The 19,445-nt window shown below is 43.7% G+C and overlaps 2 protein-coding genes across 6 annotated transcripts; both read right to left on the bottom strand.

The window, feature by feature from the left end:
- Positions 1-1,706: 1,706 nt before the first annotated feature.
- Positions 1,707-6,086, bottom strand: NHLRC1 (NHL repeat containing E3 ubiquitin protein ligase 1). The gene has a single exon (XM_069008019.1). It carries the CDS (start codon positions 6,076-6,078, stop codon positions 4,918-4,920), a length of 1,161 nt encoding a protein of 386 aa, XP_068864120.1. The 5' UTR covers positions 6,079-6,086; the 3' UTR covers positions 1,707-4,917.
- Positions 6,087-9,415: 3,329 nt separating this feature from the next.
- Positions 9,416-19,445, bottom strand: TPMT (thiopurine S-methyltransferase). Of its 5 annotated transcripts, none has more exons than XM_069008018.1 (9): positions 19,363-19,445; positions 18,741-18,901; positions 17,879-17,971; positions 16,685-16,817; positions 16,149-16,201; positions 12,159-12,233; positions 11,349-11,434; positions 10,328-10,372; positions 9,416-9,550 (listed from the first exon to the last, which is right to left on the bottom strand). In XM_069008018.1, exons 2-9 carry the CDS (start codon positions 18,878-18,880, stop codon positions 9,435-9,437), a joined length of 741 nt encoding a protein of 246 aa, XP_068864119.1. In that variant the 5' UTR covers positions 18,881-18,901; positions 19,363-19,445; the 3' UTR covers positions 9,416-9,434. The 5 variants fall into 5 exon arrangements, with proteins under 5 accessions (XP_068864119.1, XP_068864118.1, XP_068864116.1 ...); XM_069008017.1 differs by having other exon boundaries at positions 18,741-18,898; positions 19,363-19,434; XM_069008015.1 differs by lacking the exon at positions 19,363-19,445 and adding an exon at positions 19,186-19,285.

Here is a 19,445-nt window from a genome sequence, read left to right as displayed (position 1 = left end):
CACCTCAACTCTCTGCCTATATAGTGCTCACCTGCAAACAAAGAATAAAAATTGCCTACATTAAGAGGGATATTTAGAAAAATGCTACGTATGTATTTATTAATTACTTGGAGCATACTTATCTAAAATGAATAGTTTGCTCCAAATCTTTATTTCCCCACAGAATTTTGCTACAAACTAAGAGATAATAAATGCTAAAAGTAACAGATAGCTCTCCTCAGGATAGCCATCTGAAAAGTGTCTAATTGTAGCTGGAAAATCTGTTCTAATGCAGGTTACTCCCCTGCCAGAGGTAAATACTAATTTAAATTTAAATACTAATTTCAGCCCTTATCATCTTGTCCATTTTCCAGGCTGAAATGCTTCACCTCTTAAGAATGCATTCCCTTTACTGGAATGATGGGTGTGCTCTGTGCTCTGACTTGGTGGAGTTCACCCTCTGCTTAAGCCACAGACACCTTTCATTAATTTTTTTCTCCTTTTCAGAGTTGATCTCGTCTCCTCCTTTCTATCCTCAACGTGAAATTTGAGCATTTCAAAACTGAAACCACGCACTTTTGTGGAGCACACTGGAAGCAATTATCTAGGAATACACTGCGGTTTGGAAAAGTATTAATTTCCATGATTTGTAGGAAACACCAAGGGAATTAGTAACAAGAAGATCATCAGTATAGTGTCAAAACTTCTTCCAAACTTCCTCAGGAAGGCACCTCCCAGACAAGAGGTGATTAAACACAGACTGTCGCTGCTTTATTAAGGTAACCTTGTAATGGGAACTCTCAGATCTAGCCTGAAGTCTGCCAAAGGCTTCCCTTGATTCTCAGCTCTCTTGTCTGCAGCTGCAGGACCAAGACATTTGTACCGTGTTTGCCTCACAGAGAGGTTGGAATGCCAAATTCAGGAATATCTGTAAATCTCTTGGAAAACAGTAGTGAGAAAAAGGTGTAAGTGCAGTGCATCATCTGCTCCCTGAGAACCTCTCCAGTATTAGAGAGCTTTGAAGCTGCCCAGGAGAGTCAGATGTTACACGAAAGAGGCACTTTAGAGAAAGCCGGGGTGTTTATGTAACAGTATCAAATAGGCGCTTGCTGCTCTCCGAACGATCTGTCACTTTTCTTGAGATGCCTGAATGAAGACCGAGGTTTAGAACTCACTTGAAAAATGTGTATTTTTGCTTTACTCCTGTGGAGGCAAGCTGTGACTCACAGGTGACATGTAAACTGTAAAACGAGCCTCTCAGAAGAATCAGGGAAAAAACCCCCAGACATTGAAGAGAAAGAAAAGAAAACTAATTCCTCCTGTGCAACAGCACTGTGACCATGGTCCCAGGGAAGAAAGCTGCTTTTTGACCTCCATCAACCCCTCCAGAACTGAAAGGTCTCCTATATTCAAGGCCATCATCTTGAAGGACCTGCTCTATAAAATTCTTAGTTGTTTGGGGGCTGGACATTACAGGACATCCCCTCTTCCCCTGAAATCAGTCCATGTTAAAAAATGCTACGGTGATGTTACATCCATGCTTTGGGAAAATATAAAGATCAAACTGATGTGCACAGCAATGTGACTGGAGGGAATGGACAGGTGCTCAAATGGACAACGTCCAAAATGAAGCAAATTTTATGTGTTTTCACCCTTTCTCCCTTATTCATCAATCTGAAAAAAAGGTTATATTCTTTATTTAAAGTTATTTTCTTCACAAGCAAAACAAAAATTATGTATGTTACAGAACATCATCTCAATATGCATTTCTGAAACTCCTCTGACTCCTTTAATTCTGTAACACTGTAAACATAACCTGATGTATTTATATGCAACCTGAGACCAGTGCTCAAAAATATACCAAATAGGAATTGCAGTGTGTGTGTGCACAACAGACATAGCAATCTCTACCAGGGCCTGAAGACATGACACTAAAGGAATACTATCCATTATATGTATTTGGTTTTAATCCAATGACTAGAGCACGAGGTATAAAGAGTTATGCAGAGGTGGTGAATTTTTAAATAATAAATAAATAAATGCAATTAAAATAAATGCAAAAGTAATTATCACTGAAGCAACGAGACACAGTCTTATGTTCCTTTCTAAATGGAATGGCCACCACTCTTTTCCAAATGTAAGCACACATCTAGCTATCCCCATTCCAAGCACAACCAGTCAGACTCCAAACCTAAGGTTATCAGTTCAAGTATGGGCCCTTCAATATTTGCCATCCCTCTCTCAGAACACAAGAGTTTGTGTCAAAAGAAAGATTTCAGCTTTACTGCTGCATACTCCCTTACACACCAAAGAACTCAGAATTTTTAATACTTGGTTTTATACAGTTCATTATGGCTTCTCAATTTAGGCACCTGCATCAAATGAATTAAGGAAGAATGTAATGGTTCCTTTGATGCAGTGTTGTACAACACTAAACACCAAGCTGCAGAGTAAAAGGAAAACAGTTGCATTCTTCACAGAAAAAGTCTGCATCTTCTTTCAGTAGGTAGGTAAAGCAGAGACTGCAGGAGATGGCACACAGAAAAAAAAATAAAATTCTATTAGGTAGAATAAAGTCCCAAAGTTTATTTTGCTTACAAACCCAAAAATCAAGTGATTTCTAGTTACCAAAGGAGACAGGAGCAGAATGGACAGCAATGGGAGTTTTTGTAGATTTTAAAACAGCATGAGTCAAATATTTAAAAATCAGCATTTCAACTGCTGGAAAATTGCCTACATGGCCGTAGGTCTTAGGAAATCCGTGAGTCCAGTAGCAAAAACAAGCCCCTAGTGCACACAAAGGTTTGAGGAGATGAAAGCTCACAGCCCATGGTTCAGAGGAAGTGCTACTGTGACAAAGTATTAATTATGTATGAATACAGCACTGATGGCATTGCATGCATTTTTAACACACAGCAGTCCCCCAAAGGAAGTGTTATCTAATTGGTTCTATCAAAGACAGGCATCTCCTTGGCATCTTGAAAGGAATATATAATCCAGGGGGTCTGCTTCTCTGAGTAAATTTCCTTCCTGACCTCCCAACTGGGCTCCTGCTCAGGGCCATACACCTCCTACTGCAGAACAGCCAAGGAGGATTTCTGGTTCTTCCAAAGGCACTCACTGCCTTTGACCTGGCAGTGGAGAAGGCTGAAAAATACAAACTGTGCAGATCCATATAATTTTCAATAGCAACAAATGGCCCTACAACAACTTCTGCAGGATATCACCAAACAGAAGAAGAAAACATCTACAGGGCAACTGCAATACAGAAATGGTGTTGTAACAAGGAAACATGTGATGAGAAGTTGTGAGGAATTGTCACTAAATTATTAAAATATAGGAATAAGCAAATCACACTTTATTGGCAGGTCACTGTTCAATTAACCTTTACAAATAGCTGCAATTAATATATTTGTTTTGTTTACATAAATGTTGACATGAGACAGATTAACACATTGGCTGAATTAGAGGGCTGAACTGCTCCAATTTAATGCAAGTATTTGGTAAATCACTGGTGCTGTAACACATGCAGTTATTAAATGCCCTGAAGTCAGACCAAAAGCCAGATAAAAAATTTACTGACAGATTGCCTGTGAATTTCAAATTACCTTAGTTAATATTAATGATTTCAATTACTAAAAAAAAGAAATTACCCAAAAAGTTTTCTGCCATTTTAATCAACTCTACCTCAGATAGCATTTACATTTATATGTAACTTCATTTTAATGCTGAACCATCTAAGTAATCATTTTAGCAGCAGGTAAATGCCTAAAAACGCAGTGGTGACTTCTAGTGGGGGTATTAAATCCTTCTCAAAATATCTCATATATACCATAATTTCCACTGTGCAATAAGGCAACAGGACTTGTGTCCACAGTAAAACTGTGAGAATATAAGTGAGAATATAATATTACTGTGAGTAAAACAAGAGAATATAAACTGATCTAAATCTCCTGTGTGTTCACAATCAACAAAACCTCATTTGGAAGCTAGGAAAAATAAAGATGCTTACGTCCCCCTTTCTCTATTACTTCTCACTAACATTTCAATTTGCAGTTGAATCCTGGAGTTTGAGGTGTAAAAGCACCATATTAATGACAAAACAGGGGCAGGCAGTGCTGAAAACCTCCTACTTGTAGCATTAGCAGCACAGCCAACTCAAACTTACACATGCAGGAGTATTTGTGGTCTAAACGTGAATAGAATACTTCAAGGGGCTTTTAGGGAAAGCAGCCCACTCTGTGTAACCACACACCAGATTAACTCTGGGTAAAGACACAGACTTGGGCATTTTAGAGGAAGACAGAGTGCTCCAGTACAACCTTAATAAAGGTAGGAATAAACTAGCCAAGAGTGCTCCCCGAAGTACATTTTCCTGGTACGGAAAAAACAGGCTTTGAACACGAATTCACTTCTCGTAACTCACTCATCAGTGCTAGCTCCTCCATCACAACGATTTTAGCTGGATTTAGGCAACCTTGAACGGAGGCTTCCAATTCTCCTATCATTCTGACAAGGCAATCTCTTTCCTTGTGCACAATTCCTGGAAACAGTTCTGTCAGGAGTGTATCTATACTTAAGAATAGTGAAAACTGTGTTGGGACACGTAAATAAATGACACATTACTTTCACAGGTGCTGGTCTTTGATTACTCGTCAAAAAGAACTAAAAACATTTGGTTATCAAGACATGGAATAGTTTTTAAATGCCAAATGATTTGTTTGGTTGATTCATTGTTGGCTACAGGCAGCAACAGCCAGGTCCTCTCCAACAGGTAGGCAAGAGATGTGATGCAAGTTTTGCAGGAAGCACGGCGTGTTGCTCAGAGGGTAATTTCACTCAAAGCCCAAAATCTGCCTCCTCCCTTCACGCCTACAAACACCAGAACTCTGCATGCTTTATGGCCAAAAGCAGCTTGCAGTAAGCATCTAACCCCATTCAGGTAGAGCTATATACTTTTACTGAATGATCACCGCTGTCTAAAACAACAAGGGAATCGTTTGCCATGTAAGTCAGTCCGACAGGATAAGAAAGTCCATGGCTAATTAGAGGATTAAAGATGGGAAACTCCTCAGGTTTCCCTAAGCATATGACAGCCTGGCTACAGACATCCGTTACTAGAACACGACCTTCCTTGTCGAAAGCCACAGCAGTAGCATATATTCTGGAGGGGAAAACGAGGTTCAGACCGAAGCTGTCCATCTGGCCGATGAGATCCATCTCGGCACTGAATATCTTCACGCGGGTGCTGTCCTTGCTCGGCCCTCGAGCTTTTAGGTGCTCTATTACCACGACAGCACCCGAGGTCTGGCAGACTGCAACCGCTCTGGGGCTGACAAGCCGGGACCGGATCATCTGACACTTCTTTAATTCCCCCGTTTGGAAGTCGGCCGTCAAGCGGTAGAGCGCGCCCGCCTCCGAGTCGGTCAGGATTACTTCGCTCTTGGGGGTGGCATCCAAGCCCCAGGGCAAAGAGAAGCCTTCCCGGACAGCCAGGACTCCCCTTCCCTCAAAATCGAAGGCCTTCACGGAGCAGTCCCCGCCGTCGGTGACCACCACGTGCCCGTCCGACGTGACCGTCACATCGAGGGGATACTTGATGTCGTTGCCCGCGTCCCCCCGCTCCCCGAAACGCCGCAGGCAGAACCCGCTCGGCCCGAAGACGTGGATCCTTTTCTTGCCGTCGTGTGCCACTGCCAGGCGGCCCGACCCGGGGCAGGCCGCCAGCCCAGTGGGGTTCACCAGCGACCCCCAGCCCCCCAGGCACAGCCGCAGACCGAGCCCCCCGGGAGCCGGCGCCGCCGCCCCTCCGCCGCTCCTGCCCAGGGCCGAGGCGAGGCCGCCGCCGCCGGGGCCCAGAAGCTCCAGCAGCTGCAGCAGAGGGCGGCAGTCGCTGGTCTCGGCGGGGCCGCAGAGCCGCCGGCAGAAGGGACACTCCAGCCTCCGGCGCTCGGCGCCGGCCAGGGCCCCCACGCAGCCCCGGCAGAGGACGTGCCCGCAGGGCAGGTTGAGCGGCCGCCGCTGCCCGTCGGGGCCGTACGGCTCGAAGCACACCCGGCACTCCAGCAGGCTCAGTTCCGCCTCGTCCTCCGCCGCCATGCCCGCCTGAGGAGAGCGATCGGAGCCCCCGCGCCGGCCCCGATCCCCCGGGCCCAGCGGGGCGGGCGCTGAGCGCGGCTGAGGCGGCCGCGCGCCCCCTGCGGGCCAGCGGGGGCGGAGCAGCGCTGCCGCCGGGACGGCGCTGGGGCCCTGCGGCCCGGGCCGCCCTTCCCGCCGGGACCGCCACAGCACTCGTACATCCACCAGTGTTCATATAGCCACCAGAACACTCAAATAACCACCGCAGTGTTCCAATATCCACAAGGACGTTCAAATACCCGCCAGAATATTCATATATCCACTAGATTCTTACAGACATCCCGTTACCAAGTTACCATACCACTACTAGCTGTATTTATGCCCCTACCAGAGTAAGGAATTAAGCCACAATTTCACAGAATCGTGGGACTGCTGGATGGTTTCGGTTGGAAGGGACCTTGAAGGTTATGTAGTTCCAATCTCCCTCCCATAGGTAGGGATGATCAGGATAGACCAGATTGCTCAAAGCCCCATCCAACCTGGCCTTGAACACTTCCAGGGACAGGGCATCCACAGCTACTCTGGGCAACCTGTTCTAGTCTCATCACTCTTGCACTAAGGAATTTCTTCTTAATATATCACCTAAACCTACCCTCTGCCAGTTTTCCCTTTGTCCTGTCACTACATGCCCTTATAAAAAGTCTCTCCAGTTCTCCTGCAGGCCCTTCAGGTACTGAAGGCTGGTCTAAGGTCTCCCCAGAGCCTTCTCCAGGCTGAACTATCCCAACTCTCTCAGCCTGTCTTCATAGGGGATGCACTCCATCTTTATTTCTTTGGATTTTCCCTGCCATTCTGGCAAACTTTAGAAAATATTTACATTCATCTCTAGTAGACACATTTCTCAGACAGATAAGTACACACATCTTGTAAGGTGCATGAACAGCATGTGCTCATTCTGCTAGGTGTATTTACAGGGTATTCTCAGAGTAATTGCAGGGTACACACAAAGAGCCATCTTACACATCCTAAAATGGCTGGTTTGGTATGTGGCATTGCTCTTGCCAGGCTGTCGCATGCCTGGGAGTCCTGTGCAGGACACCACAGAGCACGCGGCAGCCTCGTGCCAAGCGCCTGGCCTTTTGCAGCTATCACGTATCTTGAAGTCCAAGATAAACTTCAGCAGCTCTCATGTTGCATCCAGACAAAACTTTCTGTATTGAAAGGAAGGAGATGCTTTAACCTGGTAGCTGCAGTACTGGCCAGGAGTGAAAACAAACAAAAACAGCAGCTCCCAGCTTGTTTTGGCCCACTGGCTACATCCCTTCTTCTCTCTGTCAACCCAACCTTGAAACACGAGTATCTACAGGCAATACTGAGTGTTCCAATGGGTTGTGGGCGTGGGGACTGCTATGCTAAAACCAGGAGACCCATTTGCAGCTCTAGGACTATGGCACTCTAAAAAGCCCCATGACTTTTACTCGCCTTCTATTCTCGACAAATTATGATACACTACATTTCAATCATATCTTTCCTTTCAAAATAAGCTGCCAAGGGGAGAAATTCCCGTCCTCTGTCACTCTTAGAGAAGTTTTTCCTCCTATTCAGACGGAACATTCTGTGTTTCAGTTTGTGCCTGTGGCCCCTTGTCCTGCCCCTGAGCAACACTGAAAATCTGGTCCCATCCTCTTGTCCACTCCCCTAAAAGATATTTGTAAGCATTGATGAGTCCCTGCTCAGTTGCCTCCCCTCCAGGATAAACAATCCTAGCTCTCTCAGCCTTTCCTCATAAGCAAGATGCTCCAGTCCCCCAGCCATCTTTATAGTCCTCTGCTGGACCTACTCCATGTTGAGGTCTCTCTTGTACTGATGAGTCCAGAACTGGACACAGCACTCCAGAGGTGGCCTCACCAGGGCTGCGTAGAGGAGCACAATCACCTCCCTCGATCTGCTGACCACACTCTTCCTAATGCACCCAAGGATACCACTGGCCTTTTTGGCCAGAAGGGCACACTGCTGGCTAATTTGTTGACCACCAGGACTCCCAGGTCCTTCTCTGCAGAGCTGCCTTCCAGCACGTCAGCCCCCAGCCTGTGCTGGTGCCCTGGGTTTTTCTTCCCCAGGTGCAGGACCCTGCACTTGCCTTCACTGAACTTCACTAGGTTCCTCTCTGCCTGGCTCCTGTGCCTGTCCAGGTCTTGCAGCATGGCAGCACAGCACTTTGGTGTGTCACTCCCCCTAGTTTTGTATCATCAGCAAACTTACTGCAGGTACACTCTGTCCCTTCATTCAGATCACTGATTAATAAGGTGACCAAGACTGGACACAGTACTGACCCCTGGGAACACTGCTTGCTACAGCCTCCAACTAGACTGATCACAACACTGAGCTCTGCCACTCAGCCAGTTCTCAATCTACCTCACTGCCCACTAACCCAGCCCATTTCCCTTGGTGAATCCATGTTGGCTACTTCTGATAACCTTCTTTTCCTCCACTTGCTTAGAGATGACATCCAGGAGGGGTTGTTCCAAGGATAAAGGTGAGGTTGACTGGTCTATAGTTTCCTAGGTCCTCCTTCTTGCACTTTTTGAAGACTGGAGTGACATTGGTTTTCCTCCAGTCCTCAGGCACCCCTCCCGAACTCCATGGCCTTTCAGAGATGATGGAGAATGGCTTAGCAATAACATCTGCAGCTCTCTCAGCACTCTTTGAACTCTCTTACCCAAGGTAAGGCACTGCTGGTTTACCTGACAATAGCTGCACTCTCAAATGAGGGAGCAGCACACTTGTGAGCAACTGCCAGGACGTTTTCTACCCACACTCTCCCCTTTATGGTCATCCAGTCTACTTCCCTCCAGCCTTTCTTGCTGGATGGTAATTTCCTCTTGGCAGCTGCTGCCTTGCCTTGCCCCCTCACTGCCAGCTCTTCACTTGACATGTATTCACAGGGACAAGAGAGAACCAACTTGCAGCAGCTTCCCACCTCTCTCTGCCCAGCCTGGTGCAAGGCCAGTGCCCCAGAAAACAGTGTTTGAACTGCAGCTGACACACTCCCATGGCTGCTAGCTGACAAGGCCAACCTGCAGAGTGCCAGGCAGACAGCATTGATCAGCAATGGCTGAAAAGGTACAAGAACATTTCTTTCTCACAGCTCTCATGATTTGAATTGACATGGAAGAATAAGGTATACTTTAGTAATGGTTGTTTGTTCACGGAGTTTAAGAAAAGCTGTTCACATCTCAAAGCAGTAAAGGCAGCTGTGTAGGAGAGCTGACTTTGTAAGCAAAATGGACAAAAAGCCTGCTTCAAGAAGGCCCATTTTAAAATGTGAGATGTCAGTAAAAGCAAGATGGGAGGCAAGTTATTTTAATTCATTTTAATCAAGCTACAAACTTGAGTATATATAGCACCTCCAGAAAATAATCTAGTCCCCATTGCCTGTGTCTCTCTGAGAAATCATCGACTTTTTCAAGACACTTAATCTCACAGAAGTTGCCTGAAAAGGAGGTAAGAATAACAAATTAGTGAATGATTAGTCAAAGAAAAATGCAAAGTGTCCAGAAAAAAGAAAATCTTATCCACAGATTTCCTCATAGTCCCTAACACAGTGATATAAATGCACTGGGGGAAACCTAATCTCTCTCTTTTGCACTGGGATGCAACAGTCTATACAAATGACTCACTGCACAGAAACACTGCTGGAGTCTCAGAAAGTTGTAAATTTACAAGTAAGATATTACAGCACATCATGAGGAACACCAAAAATTAAATTCCTGACACAGCTCCAAATTTCATTACTTTGATAGATATGAGTTGTACATTTTTAGCATTTTCTTTGAGTGCCATGTTACTTTCCTTCTTTATCACAAAAGTACAGCAGAAACGGTAGCACTGGTAGGACTTGTATTAAAACCAGGGCAACTGGTTGATGAGGTGCAGGCGAAGGCAAAATGGTCAAACAGGACTCTGAGACTGCAGCTACAGGATTACTGAGTGCAGTATGAATCCTGGGAGAATAAAAAGGTACCAAAGCGAGACAAGAAACTTTGTCTCTTGGGTTTTCTTCATATCTTTTGAAGAACTGAGAACTTTCCTTGACAGCAAAATCCCTGTGGCTAAATGGTAATAATTTTTCCCAGTATTTTCCTATGACTCTAGCCTTTATATAAGAAGCAAATGACTGTATCACTCGTCACAGGGCAAGATAGAGGCATCTAAACATCTTTATGTGCTTTGGAAAAAATTCCTAAGGGTTAGCTGAAATTTTACTCACCAAACAAACTTTGAATTTCAGATTCAGGAACATAAAATGGTGGGCCTGAAAGAAAAGGGATTAAACTAATCAGAGAGGAGACATGGGAAGAAGACAAAATTTACATTGCAGTAGGAGAGCCAACCCCTTCACTCACAGCACCCGGCCTTTAATTGGGCCCCAGGGTGTAGCACCACCAGCAGGAATCATAAAACATGTCCAGGAACTCGTGGCACCTTGGTGGGCCAGACAGCTTTAGGTGTTGCTGCTGCTTCATCTCCAGCTGCAGCAGGGAATCATGAATGTGACGTGGCTATGACCACTCTCAGTGTGCTGTGTGAATCCAGTCCACAATCTCTTTATACTACAATGGCATGATTAAGGCTAAACGCTGAACAATGTCAGAGGGAAAGCAATGAATTAAACTGTTGTTGCTTGTGATAGCAAGACCTATTTTTGGGGGGGATAATTACGCTGAAGGGCCCAAAAGCAGAAAAAAAAAATCTTTCTTTTGTGAGTTCATATTAACTAAAAAAATCTCTCACTTCAGTACATAATATAAAAACTATAAAAGGAAAAAATACGACTTTACAAAATTTCACGTCTTCTAAGTAGATTCAGAGCATGGTAGCGGCTGAGAGAGAGGCACAAGATTGGCAACACATTGGGTTGCAAATACTGGATAAACAGCATGAAGCTGATGTTCTTGGGAGTGTTTCAAGCTCCCGAGGCCAGACAGGATGTTACTAAGTACTCTGACTTCCAGCTTCATTGTAACAGCCACACTTACAGTTTTCTTTCATTGTTAATATACCATGACTGTCCTCAACTCACCCTTAGCATCTCTGAATGCTAGAGAAAACCCAAATATAGTCTCAAGCTTGGTCAATATCTAAACTTTTTAACACACAGTTATACTGGTGCCACCAGCTAACAAAGCTATGCAGATAAGAATCTTGGGGAAGATACTAATACATCTACTATATCTTTATACAATTTGTATTAAAGCAAAATCACAACATGAACAGTACAAAGTTCTCACCTTTGTGTTTGTTTGGATCATATGAAACCGTAACAAGGAGATAAGAAGAATTTTTCTCCACTAGGTTGATCATCAAACTGGCATAGCTAAAATGAAAAAATTATGCTTTATTATTTTTGTAAAGCATTTAAGCATAGCATTCAAATATTCAACAAAATGCATTTCTATGCAGACAGAATTTGAACTGAACTGCACAGAGACTAAGCAAAACAGTTTAAATTTCAGGAGCATAAAATTCATGCTACACATGAAAAACATCAAATAAAGATTATACTTATTTCCCATAAACAAACATTTATCCTTTTTTTGCACATTCAGATCAAGATTAACAGTCAAACCAAGTATTCATCTGCCACAGTCTAGAATACAGTACACATTACATTACTGATCTTTTAAAATTATTGTGAATTGAAGATTATGAATCTAATCAAAAAATCCTGGGAGCAGGTTCAAACTAAATTTGGGCTGGCTATAGGAAAGAACAAAAAAATTTGGAATGAAGAGGAGTGAGGGGAAAAAGAACAAAGAGAGAAGAAGTAGATGGGGTGAAAAGGAAATAATAGAATTCAGATGAGACTTGAAGTTCTGCTTCTTTTGGGTTGGAACAAACCACATATTTTCCCACTGAGAGGCAGGGCGGCTTCCTGAAGGAAGAGTACAGCACTCTGAGACTGCAGCAGATGCTTGTGGTAGAGAAGAACTTGGGTAGGTTGGTTCTTTAAATAAAAAAGGACTCATCAACAAGTCAGAGGATCAAAAACTTGTCACTGATACATCAGAGAAAAGATAGTAACAATGCAATTTACTAACCGTTGTCTGTCACATGGATTCACAGCTACAAGAGCTCCTCTGTCCCAAACCCCATCAAACTTGCCAACAATTGAGCTGTAACAAGATAAGGAAAAGGGTTAGAAATAGTAAAAAGGCACCTTCATCTTTATTCAGATACTTTTGTAAAGTCATAAGGATTCTGCAGCTAGTGGTGCAGATCCCCCACCACCTTTTTTTATGGTGCAGCACTTTCATAATCCAAACCAATGGGATCTGGAATTTAAGAAGCCCTCCTGGTTCTCAGTCCTGCTGCAATAACAAAGAGGTGCAGGAATTGGTCAGTGCTTCCCCATCAGGGGGTGCTGAGACATGGCAGGGAGGAAGAAATGTAGTTTTAACATATTCAGCTACAAGTCTGGGTGTTCAGTAACCACATCCTGCTGTCTAACATGCACTCAGCACACCAACAGTTCTTGACCACTGTCTAAAACCCATGCAGTATTTCAGATGCAGGCTAAGGAAGGTGCCTTGTTGCTTACTATCACTGAGCTCAGCACATTCAGTAGCTTTAGGACACCTGAATTCCCAGCTACACGTCCAGGACAGTTAGCTTCAGCTTGCCATTTGTTTAATGCTAGAAAAGTTAAGTTACTGCTGCTTGCCTCAGTGTAATTGTGCTGCAGACACTAGTTTTGCTTCTGGATATGCTGGCAGATGGCTTCAATGACCACCCGAAGCCTGCAAGTGGGCAAGACTATCAAGAAATGCCTTTATTAATGGATGGTAAGAGCAGCCAGAGTGACACAAAAGACAAGAATATTCAGGGGATAAGAAAGAGCCTTGTTTCTGGTAATTATTAAAACACGAGGTTAGGCAGTAAGGTAGTAATGAAGTAAATTGCGTAATTTTAAAGAAAGTTTGAATACGTTTACTTAGAAAAATGTGGCATGAATGATGCAATAACCTTCTGCCTACTGGGCAGATGTCAGAGTCCAATTGCATCACCTCTGTCTTCATTTCTGCACAGGTTTTGGCTAGGGTAGGGCTACCTTTCTTCATAATAGCTTGCATAGGGCTGTGTTGGATTTCGGCTTGAAATCATGTTGATAATACGCTGATGACTGAGCTACTGCGGAGCAGCACTTACACAGCACCAACACCTTTTCTGCTCCTCACACCGTGACACCAGTGAGTAGGCTGGAGAGTACAAGAATGAACAAGAAGCTGGGCGGGGACACAGCAGGCACAGCTGACCCCAGCTGAGCAAAGGAATATTCCAGGCCATCTGGCTCCATTCTCAGCAATAAAACTGGCTGGGAGGTTGGTGGATGGGGGCAGTGTTTGGGGACTGGCTAGGTGTCAGTTGCTTGGTGGGCAACTGCTTTCATTCGCACCACTTGTCTTTCTTGGGTTTTATTTTCCTCTCTCTTTGGTTGTTCTTTTTTGTGTGTTTTTTTTTTTCCTTACAATTTTTTGAAATTTCTTTTTAATTATCAAACTGTTTTCATCTTCACGCACATGTTTCTTTCTCACTTTTACCCTTTCGATTGTCCCCCATCATCTCATGATGGGGGGAATAAGCAAGCAGCTGTGTGGTGCTTAGTTCTGTCACCTTAGCCAGAGTTAAACCATGAGAACTTCTCTCTGCCCACTGCTATTTTCATTGCAATAGCATTGCTAAGTCTCTGGCATCTAACCTACAAGCTGATCTTGTATTTCCCACTCTACTGCGATGAGACATGATAACACTTTCAAGTGCTGACTTCTTTTAAAGTTTGCCAAGTCTAATCTAATTTAAATAACCAGCCTTCTAACTGAAAGGAGATTTTAAAAGAGACAGTTAAACAAGCAATGGACATGCAGGGCACAAAGGAAAGTTTAGTGGGGCAGGTGACAAACTTGATCTTCTGAGGCTTGGAGGCAGTTCTCTCTGCATAGCTGAGTCTGCTGAAACCTTAGGCAAACCACTGAGGTTTTCTGCACTTGGTTTTTCTTTCCAGCTTTAATCTGGTCTAACTGGAATGGTGTCAGTGGCTCCATACAGGCATTTCATGTACTTTACTCCCCAGTGATTTCATCAGGGCCTACAGACATCCCAGGCTGCAGGCAGGCTCACGCTGTGGCCTTGTCCCAGTCCTGGTCTCCTGGCTGCCCAGATCTCAGGACCTGCTGAGTGTCTGGGTGCTCTTTGCCCCTTTGCACATCGAATTTCCTTCACAACACAATGAAGCCATGAGGAAAAGGTCAAAAAAGGCACACAGCTGTCTTTCACCCTGATGTAGAATCAGGATGAAGCTAAGGTATTAGGAAGCACTTCCCTTCGGTGTACCTTTCATTGTATCACACTGCCATGCATTTATACGGCATTCAGCATGGGTTAGGTACTACCACAACTAACAAAATTTAACATGTAAATCAGAAATTCACGTATCTGCAGAAAACCCACTGGATTTATGAGTAAACTTGTGAATTGCTATCTCTGCATATGTTTAATAGTTTCAGTTAAAGCAATTTTTGATTTTTTTGAAGTCTTGCAGCCATACTTAGGAGGTACAATGATTGTGTAATATAACTGTTTTACATATGTCCCAGAATGCCCAGAAAGAGCAGTAATTCCTGTTACTCTTTAACTAGCAAGAGTCTTTGAAATGTCCCATTCTGACAAAGGTCAGGAGCACACCTGAGTTTTCTTCTAATGAATGGTAGGCTAATGGAGATCAAAGGGACCTGTTAGTAGGCCAGGCTCAGCAAGAGAGAAATAAGTTTAATTTCCATAATTACTGGGTAATTAATCAAATTGTCTGTACACAGAAACTAGAAGTGTATGTGCATTTCTAGTCACAGGTATCTGCTGACTGCTGTTGGAAACACAGTTCATTCTGCATCCAGAATGTCTGTCTACCAATTTATTTTGTGGATGGAAAACTATGTACTGGATCCAGTGATATGCACTGAAATTGTCACTAATTATCTAATTTTGTTTATTTCAAAGTTATATTCCACCATGTTGTGATGGAAGTTACAGGTTTTACCACATGACTTGCTACAAAACTTATGACTGAATTTTTTTAAAATTTCTGAGAAGCTTAAGCAATCCCTGAGCAACTTGTCAACTCCCAGCAAGAAGGCTTTATAGGGATCTACAGCATAGCAAGCAGCTACACTGGGGGGGCAAGGAGGGGAAGAAACCAGGCAGTATCTACAAAGTCACATTCATACACAGCCCATCTGTTCAACACTTTGCAAGACCACTTACATATATACACTATTCAAACCAACTGGAGTCAGCTGCAGCAGCAGAAGTCTTAGTCATGGTCTATTGTCTGAAAGACTTTGGACTCTAGTAATGAACAGTCTTTTTTCCAGTGTTTTGGCAGATTGAAAAAAAAAGATCATATACTAAACACCACGTTCTGGTGTCCTGAACTACCTATTGTAACTGTATATGTACTAGTTCTGGAAAGCCTATTGAAGTAAATGTTAAAGCTCTAGCTCCTTTTTACTGAAGAGCCATGGAACAAATTCTTGTGCCTGACAGTTGTTTGTAGGAAGAGCAAACAAACACAAAAAACTTAACCAAAACCTTGTAATCTAGAGAAAATCACATCTGAGTAAGAACTGCAAGAGGAGGGAACTATAGTGCTAAGACACCTCTGGATATATTCTCTTTACTTTTACTAAGCTACTCTGAGTAAGGGATTGTACTAGAGTTTTGTTTCATAGAATTCATCAGTAATGTTAAAGATAATTTGGTTTTACTGTAAGAGCAAAAATATTTTTTGATAACTTTCACAGAATGGCTTGGAATAAGAAGCCCATTTAAAGATAATTAGTCGTTGTCCTTAATGATCAGCAATGGAATTAAGCTTTTGTTGGAGATTGGCTATTCATATTTCTCATACAAATTAATACAAGTTTTCTTGAGAGTAACTGACAAATCTTTGTCTGATTCAAAGAAAATAATAGTATTGGACAGTACTAGTACACGTTCAATTATAGAGAATTGTAAAACATGATGAGTATTCCTACCTGGACAAATCATAAATACTGCAGCAGTAGAGGGAAATGTTGCCAGAGGTACTCTACAATAAAAAGCAAGGGAAACAATCCTTATCAGCTAACTATCTTTAAATACACACTCATAAGCATATAAGTATGTATCTTAAAATATACCCATATACTACTAAAAATGAAATTTAAAAAATACATTTACATGTAATGGGGAAAAACAGTGAGAAACATTTTTAGTTTTAGTTTACTGAGGTAACTCTTCTGGTCCCCTCCAGAGAGGTTCTAATCCACCAAGGCATGCAATTGCCCAGTTTTAAAATACATTCCTTCTACATTCAGGTGCTTCACTGTCATAAGAAGGTCAAAGTAGTAAGTTTAGAAGAATAACTTCTCAGCCCAAAAATACAACTCAGAGCTTCCTTTTAGACCTCCTCAGAAGAGGTGAATGATTACCAGTAAAACAGAGGCATAAAAGCAGAATGACTTGTTTGCTCAGTTATGCCTGCATTGCATGATTAACCACACCACATCATTTGACAACACAGGAGACATACCTGGAACATTTTTGCTCCTGAAATCTCAGGGACTGGCTCCTCACAATAAGGCAGACTGTGTTCTGAAAAAAATTCCTTCACCGCTTGCTCGCTGACTTCCACACCAACAACACTGTGTCCCATGTCTGCCAGCCTGCATGTAAGAGAGGGACCAAGTTTACATGAGGCCCACAGGTTGGGCAAAATGTGTATCTCCCATGCATCATTTATTCATTAGGGAAATCTTAGTTTTAGGATGCCCTGATATGTCTAATCCTGACTTTCTGAAGCATTCAGATTATATTGAACACCTCCCTTCCATAATCTGAGCTTAAATTAGCACCACTCAGCATGCAGTTGACAAGGACTTATATGCTTTATTTAGATTCAATGAATTATGCATTTATTCCTACGAACTCAATGAAAACAGGTGATTGCACTGAGAAACTGTCCATTTCAGAAAGGTGCTGTGCTCTGAACTGAGGTTGCTGAGGCACACTGCCCACCCAGCTGTCTCTGTGGCTTGGCAGGAACAGGCAACGAAGGAGGTGTGGTAACCTCCACGCTGCTGCAGCTCAGCAAAACACCAATGTGTGTCAAAGCCCACAGTCAGCCTAGAAAGTAGTTACTGTGATAAAACCTGATAGCTGGATTACTTGAGGATGCAGCTCAGTTTTTGGTTTGTGCTCCCTCCCTCCAAGAAAGAACACTGGCTTATATAGGCCCGGATTATAAACACAACACTACCACCACTGGCCCCCCCAAAAAAAGGTAAAAGTAAAATAAGAAGTATAAAAAAAGAGGAAGTTAAATTTAGTCCAAATCATTTAAATTTCCAGATTGGCATGCCATATGGTCTCTTGAAAATGTTATCTGGCACAACCGACCTCAGTGTGGACAATTTAAGCTGGCATTGCTACCAAAAGCAGCAGTGGTAAGGGCATAGCTTCAGTCACTCTATCCATCTAAATTCAGCATTTCCCAAGCTGAACTTGGGACAGTCAAGAGGACTTTCAGGTCAGACCTTATCCATTCAATTTATGCTACTATACAAAACACCAGCTTCCTCCTCCCTTCAGCTTCCAGCGACGCTGCTTTCCTACCAGTGGAGATGCAGCACATTTCCACTGGCCAATGTAAAGTCGGGAATTTCCCCTCTCCCTTCCTCCCTCCCCACATCAAATAAGGTTTTTGCTCTTATTATCTGTGTTTTACCATTTCATCTCTACTGCTTTACCACAAAGTGGGAAAAATATCCTCAGTCCACTCCTGCCATTTAAAAGAACATCCAGATACTTCTGGAGGAGCCTGCAGAAAAACAAGACATGTCTTACTTCACAAGTATTTGTGCTGGCACACGAAAAGCCAAGTGCTACACACTATGCCAGGTAGCATGAAAACTCCATAATGGCACATATATTATTAGCTCAACCTGCTTCATGCCATTAGAAATAAACACATAAAATAAAAACATTCACCTTCTGTTTACACAGCAAGAAAATCAGTTTCATGACATTCAGAAATTAACACATTTCTGTTTGTTCTATTTTCTGTTTATCTTTGCAAGTAAACAACCCAACCAACCCACCACTAAGAGGGCCGTAACAGAGATTTTAAACAGAACTATTATTAACTTTCTGTATCAATCAAATCACTTCTACAGGTCTTGAAAGGCTATATAATCAGGTCTGCTCTCTTAGGTCCTTGTCTTTTATCGCATGGTAGTTGCTCTGATGCCCTCTGCACACTGTTTCAAGCCCCAGTTTCATAACATGAACAACAGTGCAAAGCTTCTCCATCAGAAAATTTAAGATTTTCTAGTCAAACTAGCCAAGATTTAAAACTTGATTCAAGAGTAAAAGCTCTACATTCATTTCAATACTTTCTTTTCTCCGTCCTTTGACAAATGTAGGTCACAAAAATATCTGTATTTATTTTTGTTTCAAGCTGTGCCCATGTAAGATAATTTCCCTTTGGCAAATGTTCCATTTTCAATTAAGAGCTTCTCGAATGAGCCAAGTAACTCATCTCATGGCATTTCTTAAAACAGCTTAGGCAGAAGAGCGAAGTCACGTACGGATGCCCTTGTTCCTTGTGAAACCCGATGTTACCCATTTCCCATTTTTGTAGCCATTCCTCCTCTGTCACCACTCTCTCTTTCTGTGACCCAATATCAGAGCCTTCCAGGAGCCCGGATGCATCCGCTGAGTGGTCCATGTCTCCAGGGAGTGCTTGCTGCTGTGAAGAAAAGACAGAAAAATTACCACCACCCAATGCATAGTTTGGAACTGGCTCTTACTTCCTCGAGTCGGACAAAAATTTAGTAGATCTCAGGAGATCACAATCTGGTGACAGCTGCAGTGTAGCTGTACCGAACGCCACGGAGCACTCAGCACACTCTTGCTACCCATAGCTTCGGCCAGAGCCCCTTTCCCGGGGCGAAGGCGGCTGAACGCGCCCTGTCCAGCACTACGGGACCGCGGGTGGCCTCCCTGTTCGCACCCATAGGGAAGCCCCCCTACCCAGGTAATGAAGGGGGGAGATGCCGACACGTCTCTCACGTGAAACCCGCGGGCAGAAGGCGGGGGCGAGCGGCTGCTCGGGCCCGGGGGACCCTCGGGGTGACCCGTGGCGCCTCAGCACCGCCCCCCTTGCCGCCCCCCTCGGCACCCCCGCCCGGACAGCGGCAGCGGCGGTACCTGCGCGGCCGCGGGTCCCGCGAGGGCGGCGGGGCCTGGGCGGTGCCTCCCCGCCCTCCCCCTCGCTACGCACCGCGGAGAGC

Source organism: Aphelocoma coerulescens, chromosome 2 (genome assembly GCF_041296385.1).
Source record: "Aphelocoma coerulescens isolate FSJ_1873_10779 chromosome 2, UR_Acoe_1.0, whole genome shotgun sequence".
Lineage (NCBI taxonomy): Eukaryota > Metazoa > Chordata > Aves > Passeriformes > Corvidae > Aphelocoma > Aphelocoma coerulescens.
The sequence above is the reverse complement of the archived record's forward strand: the minus strand, read 5'-3'. Positions and strand labels throughout refer to the sequence as shown.